The sequence below is a fragment of the Megascapheus bottae genome, chromosome 6, assembly GCF_031878675.1.
Source record: "Megascapheus bottae isolate mThoBot1 chromosome 6, mThoBot2.hap1, whole genome shotgun sequence".
Taxonomy (NCBI): Eukaryota; Metazoa; Chordata; class Mammalia; order Rodentia; family Geomyidae; genus Megascapheus; species Megascapheus bottae.
This window is the reverse complement of record NC_143514.1, coordinates 58,605,210-58,615,859: the sequence shown is the minus strand read 5'-3', so window position 1 is coordinate 58,615,859 and position 10,650 is coordinate 58,605,210. Positions and strand designations below refer to the sequence as shown.

The 10,650-nt window shown below is 48.3% G+C and overlaps 1 protein-coding gene across 1 annotated transcript; it reads right to left on the bottom strand.

The window, feature by feature from the left end:
* Positions 1-2,580: 2,580 nt before the first annotated feature.
* On the bottom strand, positions 2,581-3,708 carry Cited4 (Cbp/p300 interacting transactivator with ED-rich tail 4). The gene has a single exon (XM_090333795.1). The coding sequence runs from the start codon at positions 3,609-3,611 to the stop codon at positions 3,060-3,062; it is 552 nt and encodes a 183-aa protein (XP_090189921.1). The 5' UTR covers positions 3,612-3,708; the 3' UTR covers positions 2,581-3,059.
* Between the last annotated feature and the right edge of the window lie 6,942 nt (positions 3,709-10,650).

Sequence of the window (10,650 nt, the reverse complement as noted above, 5' to 3'; positions counted from 1 at the left end):
AGCTCACTTCATTTCTGTAGCAACTCGGTAGTAATAATACTATTATATCCAATTTTACAACTAGGTTCCAGAGATGGTCTACTTTTCCTTAGGGTAAAACAAGATCTTGAACATAACATTTAGTCAATTGGTAATTCAAAAGAATGGCAGTCTGTGGAAACTTTCATATGAATGAGAATAAAAAAGAAAGCTAAAGAGTGTCTTATCTGCCATGACTCATTCCTGATCTTTATTATTTATTTTTTTGATGAGGAGGGCAGACTCGGGGCTTGACCTCAGAGTCTTGTTCATGCTTGGCTTTTTTTGCTCAAGCCTGGTATTCTACCACTTAACCTCCCATTTTCAGCTTTTGCTGAAAGATTTAAGAGTCTCACAGATATGTCTGCCCCGGCTGCCTTTGAATCACCATCCTTAGAGCTTAGCCTCCTGAGTAGTGAGGATTACAGGTGTGAGCCACTGGCACCCAGCTAGTTCTTGACCTTTAATGAAGGATTCTTCCCTGGACATGATGTTGAAAATGAACTATACAACTTGTGGGTGGGGGTGGGAAGGAAAAACTGGGAGTGCCCACATGGGGCTTGAACTCAGGGCTTGAGCATTGTCACTGAGCTCTTCAGCTCAAGGCTAGCGCCCTACCACTTCAGCCACAGCACCACTTTTGGTTTTCTGGTGGTTAATTGGAGATAAGAGTCTCATGGACTTTAGTGCCAGGGTTAGCTTTGAACTGTGATCCTCAGATCTCAGTGTCCTGAGCAGCTAGTATTATAGGCGTGAGCCACCTGTGCCCAGCTAAGAAATGTATTATTTACCTGACTTATGTAACTACTCTGGACATGGCCTTTTTGTTGTTGTTGTTGGTTGGGGACTTGAACTCTGGGCCTGGACGTTGTCCCTGAGCTCTTCAGCTCAAGGCTACCACACCCTACCCCTTGAGCCACAGCACCACTTCTGGTTTTCTGGTGGTTACTTGGAGGTAAGAGCCTGAAGGAACTTTCCTGTCTGGGCTGGCTTTGAACCACGATCCTCAGATCTCAGCCTCTTGAATAGCTAGGATTACAGGTGTGAGCCACTGGCACCTGGTTAGAATTTGAGAGTTTATCAACTGCTGAGCAACCCTACCCCTGACTTGTCCCTCACTCATGACAAGATTCATTGCCTTATAAAATAGGAGAGGAATATTACCTTCATTTTACAGATGAGGAAACTAAGGCCAAGAAAGAGGGAATCAGGTACTGTCAAGCCAGAGCTAAATTTCTCTATTCCTATTCAGCCCTTTGTTTCTGTCTACGGTCTGGGTCTTGGGTGAATCGGGAGCTTCTTCAATTGAGATCAGGCGTGCCCTTACCCAGAAGGCCCTCTTTTTTGTCTCCATCCTGTCCTAGAGGCCTAAGGTCTCAGAGGAGCCCTTTATTCACTTGCCAAATACTTTCTCACACCCACTCCTTGCCCATCCTGCTGGCTTCAGAGCATGTGCCCACACAGAATAGAATGCTCTGGGAAAACTCACAGGTGGCTGAAGAGTCATGAGAACAAGTGACTTGGCACTAGAGCACAGTTCAACATTTGGGGACAGAATGTCTAGACAAGTTCCTCTCCAGTCTCTGGAATCCACTGTCTCCTAGAGACTGTGCTAATGCCTGGCTTTAGCATTGCCTACCACGGGCTCCTCCTTGCCTTCATTCGCTCCTCAACCCATCTCTCAGGTCTTTCCAGAGTCAACAGCAGTGGGCGGGCAGGAACACACACCAATGATCGGGACTGAAGCCAAATCCTGGAGGCTTGGGACAGGTCCACATCCCTCACTTGTGAAGTGGTGACTGTACTGACCTCATATTGTACAGCGGTCACCTCTCCTGTGTCTTCAGGATGTTCTATATATTCTCTGCACTGGAGGCTTTCCTGCTTCTAAGTAGTCTCTTGTGCAAGCCCTAAAAACATATTCATCACTCCAATGCTTTCATTACATCAAATGTCACCGGCTCTGGGAAGCCTGAACTGACTCCCACCCCAAACAGCTCAAACTTCCTCTTTCTGGGCTTGGCACCTTGACTGTTCCAGCTGGTTTTTGCACCTCATCATGTACCATGTACCATGATTAATTATTTCCAAGTCTGTCACTCCCCTACTCCTACCTCAGACTGGAATTCTTCAAGAAGCATGAGCCAGCTTGGTATGAAGCCTGGAACAAACCTAGCACCAATTTGTAGAATAGTCATTTCTATCATTTACTGAGGACTACCTAGGAGTCTGGCATTGTGTTAAAGTCATCTCTAGAGGAGACTGGAAACAGCTTGGAAAGGCTGAAGGGATTCTACTGTCTTGGACAAGTGAGAATAGCAGTCCAGAACCAGGTCTTTCTGGTCTGCCTCAATCCTCAGGTACCACCTAGCCCATCCCCTGCCCCCCAAGTGGGAAGTCCAGGGGGTTATGTGCCATTCGGTGGCGGCCTCTGCCTCACAGGGTGTCACAACTCAAGATATTTTCTCATCCTGCCCTCAGCTGTGGGCTGTGGTCTCCAACAGCTTCAGGACCGTGAAAGTTGAATATAGTTGGGATGCTAAGGAAAGGAAAACTCAAGACTGTAAAAGGATCCAGGTTTATTTCGGTTTGGGAGGCCAACTGGGGCATCGCTCCACTGGGCAGTGGTTAAGGGCCGTACAATCTTTGCTCCCCCAGCGACAGTGAGGGATCGGGGAATCGTGGCTCCGAGGACCCAGTCCTGGTCGTGAGCTGCACGGAGTCGGGAAATCAGGCAGACGCCTGCCATGGCTCAGATTAGGGGGGTGGGAAGGGGCGAAGAAAGTCTAGACACGGAATCCAAGAAGTGGAGTCTGAAAACTGGTCAGTCCCCTTTACTTTCCCGCTGAGGCACGGGTGGGGGAAAATGCCAAAGTGTCCTGGGGCCGAGAGGCAGGGCCTGGAGGCAAGCCAGGCGTCCCAGCCCGGCGTCCCAGCCCGGGGCACACCCGCGGCGGAGGGCGCGTGCGGGCCGGGTGGCTGGGGGCAGAGTCCGGCGGGCAGCCAGGCCCGCGTCTCCTCTGGGGGTGTGGGGGGCGCGGTCAGCAGCTCACCGAACCTGCGGGCGGCGCCGACCCCAAGTCCGAGAAGCAATCGAACTCGCTCTGGCCCAGGAAGAGCTCGGGCAGCTCGAGCACGCGGTGCAGCCCGAGCTCGAGCTCCAGCGACGTCAGCGCCTCCTCGTCGATGAGTTCGGCGTCCATGCCGCCCAGGGCTTGCGCGGGCGGCGGCGGCGGGGCCGCGGCGGCGGGCGGCGGCGGCAGCAGGCCGGCGGGGCCCCCGAGGGCTCCGGGGAGCGCGGGGGCGCGGCCCGGGTACAGCGTGGACACCGGCTGCAGCTGCGCGCCGCCCGCCGCCGGGGGCGGCGCGGCTGGAAAGGGCTGGAAGGAAGACGGAGGTGCAAAGGCTCCGTAAGGCAGGGTCCCGGGTGGGGGCGGCGGCGGCCCCAGTGGAGCCCCCCTCGGCCGCAGCCCGCCGTCCAGCCCCGGGCCGGCGTAAGGCTGCAGAGTCCGGAGCGCGTGAGGGCCGAGTGCCGGAGCGGAGGGTGGCGGCACCAGGCGGTAGCCCTCGGCGATCATCAGGTGGTCGGCCATGGCAGCGGGCTGGCTGCGGGCGGAGGCGACGTGCGGAGGGTCAGGGCGGGCGTCCCCCGGGCCCTGGCCAGCGGCTCCCCGGAGCGGGAGGCCAGGACACCGTGTATTCCTCACAACCCAGCCAGCCAGAGGAAAACCGAATCCGATTTGCTCCGCTCGCCAGCCCGGCACGCTCTCAGCTCCGCTTTCCAGCCGACCCCGTGGCCGTCCCTCACCGAGGCAAAACAACAAAACAGCCACCGGCCGGAGACGCGAGGCTCTCGCGCGTCCCGCCCCGGGGCCCGAGACGTCTTAAACCGAGGGGCGGGGAAGCTCCGCCTCCGAGCTCTCATTGGTCGGCTTAAACGCTTCCGTTTCCTCGAAGTCCCGCCCCCGTGATCACTCGGCCCTTTGAAGCCCCGGCCCGGCCCCAGGCTTTGCGTGGTGTCCTGGGGCTAAGTGTTTGACGCTTTCTCAGGGGTTTCGTTGGGCATTCGGGGTTCAGACTCCAGTCTAGGCTAGTGTCAGCTTGAATTTACCACAGGAAGGCGAAGGGAGGAGGGAGGTGTTTAGGTAGGCCAGAGATTTAGGCCCCTAGAACTGTCAGATCTTAGTCCCACTCAAGCTCTTTATTCTTTTCGATGGAGATGAGGCTCAGAGGCTGAAAAGGTTTCCTGGAAATACACAGCAAAATCTTGACCCAAGTGACTCGAACCTACGCCTTGTGATGGCCACTTCTATGTAGGGCACAGGCACCCTAGCTGTGCAGGGTCTCCCAAGGAGGTCATCTCTCAGCCCCTACAACTCTCAGGAAGCCAGTTGCTCCTTCTCTGGCAGCTTGTGTGTTGAAGCATGTATGAATTGTTATTAAAATAATTGTGGGCATGTCTTCTGAAGGACTTGCTCATCTTCTCCTCAACATTTGGCTCAAAGCCTGGCCCAGAGCTGGCTTTTTATAAAAGTAGAGTGAATGAGCAAATGATAGCGTGAATTGCAACCCAATGACCTGATGATCTTCAGCTTCTTCTTCTGAAAGACTGACAGTCCATGGGGCTGGGCTGTGGTGGCGGTTGTGTGAGGGATGTGTGGACAATGCCTACAATCTTGCCTGGACACAGATGCTCCCTGAACGGATGCAGAAGACTGCATTTAGCTCTATTCTGGATAATACCTTAGGTTTCTAGAGTGCTCTACATTCCACAAACATCTGGCTAGGGACAGGGCATTCATTATTAGTCCCAATTTACAGATGAAGAGACTAAGCCACCCAAAGAGAAAGTGGTTATTTTGGGAACTCACACAATGAATTACCAAGTGAATACTCTGTGCTCTCCAGAGCCACTGAGAGACTTTTCCCCAGCCAAAAACAGCTTCTCTGAACCTTGACCTCCTCCATGTGTTTACTAGTCTGTCCCTCCCTCTTCTAACACCCCCTCCCCCACAGCTGCCTTGGAACTTCCTGGAACTTACTTTTATCTAGTTCATGTAGAGGGGTGAAACCAAGAGAAGATGATCTAAGTCTCCTGTTGCCCCAACACCCACAGGCAGGTGTGTGACCCTTGGCTGATCAGTGGGGGTGGGAAGGAAGCATTTGATTCCCCAGAGCCTCAACTTTCTGCTTAGTGAAAGGGAGATGATGATCCTTGCTTGGGTACCCAGAGATCTTATAGAAGGTCACAGATGACAATAGTGTTAAGGATTTCTGGAGCTGTGAGTTGGTAAAAGACAGGAAAGTAAGAGAAAACAAAGATGTATTAGGATGCTGGGACAAGAAAGACACAAGGGGCCAGAAGTATGACCTCGTGGTTGAGTGCTTGCCTAGCATGCCTGGGGCCCTGGGTTCGATTCCTCAGTACCATATACATGGATAAAAAGTTGGAAGTGGTGCTATGGCTCAAGTGGTAGAGCTCTAGCCTTGAGAAAAGTCCAAGAACAGTGCTCAGGTCCTGAGTTCAAGCCCCACAACTGGCAAAAAAAAAAAAAAGACACACACACACACGTACAATTGACAGACAAAGGATGCCTTTGATGAGTCTACTTCAGATTGGCTGTTGCCATTTCTTGCAGACCCTATAGACCGGCTGTCTCTTTCTTTGACCATAGTCAAATTTTGTATGCATGGGAACATCTTGAGAGCTCAGTTTTTACATGTGCATTCCATCTGTCCTTTGGTGTTTCCCTGTCTGCCATGTCTCCTTAGTGGGGCCTCCCTCCACATTCTTCCCTGACAACAAAACCAGCCCTGCTTTTAGTGGGGTGAAAGTCACATAGTCTTGTAATTGCTTTGAGATGCTGTAAGGTCTTAGTGATGTAAGTATCCTGTGCTTTCCAAGGGATTAGGTTGGGGCCTGTGTATTTGTTGTTCTGGTCTTGGGTTCTGAAATGTTCTGGTCCGTGGAGACACAGCAGGTTTATCTACTTGAATAACAAAATTGTGTGGAAGCCAGGCCCCTGGGGGGGGGGGCAGTAAGAAGCACTGCGGGTCACAGGAAGGGTCACAAAGTAGGAGATGAAAGCCACTGCATAGCACCAGTGGTAACTTTATGGCCTTGGGGTGAGAAAACCCAAATCTGGTTAGAGGACTAATAAAACAAGGTTCAGGGAGTGAAAAAAAGACACCAGAGGCCCCAGAAAGGGGTTGAAACCTTCCTGGCTAACCAAGATTTGGTGTTTTTCCATGAGAGTAATCCCTGGGTGGCTCTTTTTCTAAGTTGAGAACTTTAGTTAATTTATGAATGCTAGTTTGAACTTGGTCTGATCTATTAACCCCCAAACCAGCAGTCTTCCCAAGCATAGAACAGGTTTCCCCTTGGGCAGCAGTGAGCTTTTCTAAGGCCCTTTTGTTTCGTCTAGATCAATAGAATCAATTTTGTGTGTGTGTGTGTGTGTGTGTGTGTGTGTGTGTGTGTGTGTGTGTGTGTACCAGTGAGAGCTTGAGCTAGGGCATCTAAAGCACTGGCTCTTTCAAATGAAAGGGTTTTGTAAAGCAGGGAGGAAGAAATAATTTTTTTTCTAGTACTGTCCCTATGCCTGATATAACCTTGAGGCCTCTTAGCCAAGGTTGGAGAGTTGGAGATTGGGGGAAATATCTGGGCATTTTCCAACTCTACAGATAGCTAGGGTACAGGGTCTTGCCTAGTTTGAAGGTGGGTAGGTGTGGGTATCAGCGTCAGGAAACCATGCTTATGAGTCAGTTCTTTACAATCTCTCAACATTAGTTTTGGAAGGGATGGTACAGGTGACTCCGTTTGGAATCTGACAACATCCCCTCTTTACTTTAAACACTTTCCTCTGAATAAGGAGTCACCATTTCTGGCTTTTTCTAGGCATACGTGGTACCAAGGAATTGAACCCAAGTCTCGTGCATGCTAGGCAAGCACTCTACCACTAGGCCAAACTCCCTGCCCTGGTGTGGGCTATCTATCTATCTATTTATTTATTTATTTATTGCCAGTCCTGGGCTTAAGTTCAGGGCCTGAGGATTATCCTTGTATTTTTCTCAAGGCTCGAACTCTACCACTTGAACCACAGCAGCACTTCTGGCTTTTTCTAAGTATGTGGTACCAAGGAATCGAACCCGGGTCTTCGTGCATGCTAGGCAAGCACTCTACCACTAGGCCAAACTCCCGGCCCCATGGTGTGGGTTATTTTTGAGACAGGGTTTTGCTTCCTTCCTAGGTTTATATATAAGCTCTATATTTTAGTCTTCGTCTTACAGCCAGGATAACTGTAGTATGCTACCATTGCACATGCTTTTTATTGAGAAGGAGGTCTTCTCAGCTTGGGCGGTCCTCAAAATCTGAACTTCTCATTCTCAGCCTCCCAAGTGGCTAAGATTATAGATGTCAGCCATCAGTGTCTGGTCAAGTATGTGCTAAATGTTGGGGTCATTAGTTACATAGTAATAGATAATACAGTAATTTAGCAATCTGCTCCTGTTCTGTCTCCAGAATGGGACTTATCTTGCTGTCCTTTTTACTTTTACTGAGCATTTACAATCTCCCGACACAGTAGGCAATCCACTTGTTATTTATTTGTGATTAATTTTATTTGAAACAGGGTCTTACTCTATAACCTAGGCTACAGGTATGTGTCACCACATCTGGACACTTATTTTTGGGTTTAATTGCTCCACGTGGGAAGAGAACTTTGCTTATTTCATGGAGGCTTTATTAGATGGTGCCTGACATTACTACATTTCACTGTATCTGAGATGTTACTGGTTTAAGAAGATTCTTATTCTAAAAAATAGTAAAATGTGGAAAAGAATGTTTATGTCTTCCAATTGAGAGATATGATGGCATCTGCTCTATGTTTCAGGGTGTAGATGTTGTTTCTGTTCAGGGTAGGCATCTGTCTGGCCAAAAGTCAGACATTTTCCCTGGCAGTGAGATGCGAGCAGAAAAAATAAGGCATAGAAAGTACTAGAAGAGGCCAGGAGTGTAGCCTAGTGATAGAATGCTTGCCTAGAATGCATATAGCCCTAGGTTTGATTCCTTGGTACCATAAGCCAGAAATGGCACTGTGGCTCAAGCAGCAGAGTGCTAGCCTTGAGCAAAATGTGTCTAAGGAGAGTCCTCGGGCCCTGAGTTCAAGCCCTAGGACTGGCAAAAAAAAAAAAGAAAAGAAAAGAAAGTACTAGAAGAGCCGGTGGAATTATTCAGAATAGGTAAATGAATGGGGGGCAGAAAGAAGGGGGAATAAGTATTTAATGGGTTCAAGGACTCCTTTTGGTGTGATAAGCAGTGCCTTGGCACTAGATAGAGTTGGCGGTTATACAATGTGGTAGATGTATTATGTGTTACTGAAATATTCATTCTTAAATTGTTAATTTCACCTGAATTGAAAAAAATGAAAATAAAAGATGCATTCAACCAGCACGCTCTGAGTGCTTTGTCTGCCCTTTTTTCCTACCTGGGATAAGGATGTGATGCCAAGGGATAGCAGTGATTTTTTTTAAACAAGAAGACAGAATAATGATGATGATGATGATGATGATGATAATCATAGCTTATGAAGTACTTACAGTTCTAAGTTCTTTAGGAATATCCTGTCATTTAGCATTTATAACAGCCCTGTGAAGAAGGTACTATTATTCTCACTTTATAGGTGAGAAACTGATAGAGCAAAGGAAAATATAATGGCCTGTGCTAAGGATGGCAGATTAGAAACTAGTTGAAGCCTACACTATCCATTTCTTTTCAATGCTTCTTGGGTCCATAGTAGGCAGAGGTATGGTGTGTTGTAGGGATGAAAGCTGAATCCAGGGAAAGGGTCCAGAGGACAGAGAGGATGATCCCAGTCCAGCTGAAGTTAGCTTGGTGGTGGGGAAGCCACTAGAGCAGCCTAAGACTTCATAGATGACTGATGTCTAGGCTTGGACAGGGAAGAGCACAAATTTTTAGTGAAAGCACCAAGATCTGAGCATGAAGTTTGGAAAGGACTAGGTACGCAGATACTCAGGCTAGTATAATGGATGTTTACATCTAGAGAGGAGAACAGGCCTGAAAGGTGAAGGCTGGGAAAAGTCAGTGCACATGTGCCAAAATCACCTGTGCAGAGCTCCCTTATCACAATCAGGAAGAAGAAATGCCAACATATGTCACCTGGTTTACAGGAAAGAATTGACGTTCAGAGAGGTGACTGTGACTCAAGTTTCCTAGCTAGCAAGTGGTGATGGTGGGAGGTAAGTCTGGCATCTTTGACTTCATGCTCTGCATTTGCATGCTTAGCCAGGGCAGTAAAGAATGGTCAGCCTGATTCTCTAAGATGGGAGAAGCCACAGAAGGATTCTGAGCATAGAGGGATGCTCCTCCTACTGGAACTTTCTCTATCACAAAAAGAATGGACTAATGGATTTGAGGAATGCTGTGGCATGACAATTTGATTCATTCATTCATTCACTCACTCACTCATTCATTCATTCTATGTGCCAGACACTCCAAGCTAACACGAAGTGTACAGTTGAATGACAGGAGACAAAAATCAAGCAAGCAAGCAAACAAACAAAACATGGTCAAGGACTTGGGAGGAATTAGGCTGATTTGACTTTAGAAAGAAGAGCCAGGAAAAGCCTTCCTGATGGGTAACATTAGGTTGAACAAGAAAGAAGGAGGAACTGACTCTGCCAAGAACATAGGGAAGATGTTTGGGCAAAGAATCATCCTGTGCAGAGACTCAGGTCGGGAAAGCTGGCAGATTTGAAGAACTAAGGAAGGCTCTGAGGCTGGAGAATGAGGAGCCAGGGGTCAAAGTTCAGACAAGCAAGCAAGGGTGAGACCATGTTGGTACTAGGAAACTGAGTCAGGGGTCTGGGTTGGGTTACAAGTGGGGTTGGAAGCCACTGGAGTTAGGAGATTTTCCATGGCACCAATCAGGACCAAGGCCCTACAACTTGTGGAAGAGGAAGATAAGGGATGGGGGACTGAAGTCACATTTAAGACCAGGGACAAGGAGGTCTAAGTCAGTTTCTTCATCTGTAAAATGGGAGTGATAATAACAAATATTAATAAACAGTAAAATAATAATACATAATAAAATAATAATAAAAAGCAATCTAACCAAGTAATTAGGATGATTAAACGAAATATACTACACTTAAATTTCCATATTTAGCCTAACACAAAGTAAAAGCTTAATAAATTAAAAATTTCTCTACTCTGGTATTTCCCATAGCAACTGGGTTGGCACTCAGGAAATTCTGAGTCAACTGCAGACTGTCCTGAACCATCCAGCCTTGGTTAAGCTTCCAGCACACTGTAGATACCTGAAGGAGTCCAGAAGAAACTAGCCAATGGATCATGCTGCCGGGCCCAACCAAATGGGCAGCACATATCATTGCAAGTTACTAAATGAGCCCTAACTCTGCTAAGTTTTGTGCATACTAGCTTCATTTTTCTCTCTCTACCCTGTCTCCATGTTGCAAGAAACATGACTGGATTTTTATACTTTGCAACTTCAGCAAGCAAATGGAGAAAACCCAACTCTGTTCCCTGAACCCCAGGTCTAAAACCCCGTAGGAAGACACTCACTGGCACTGGGTCAAACACCAGCTTGGAAA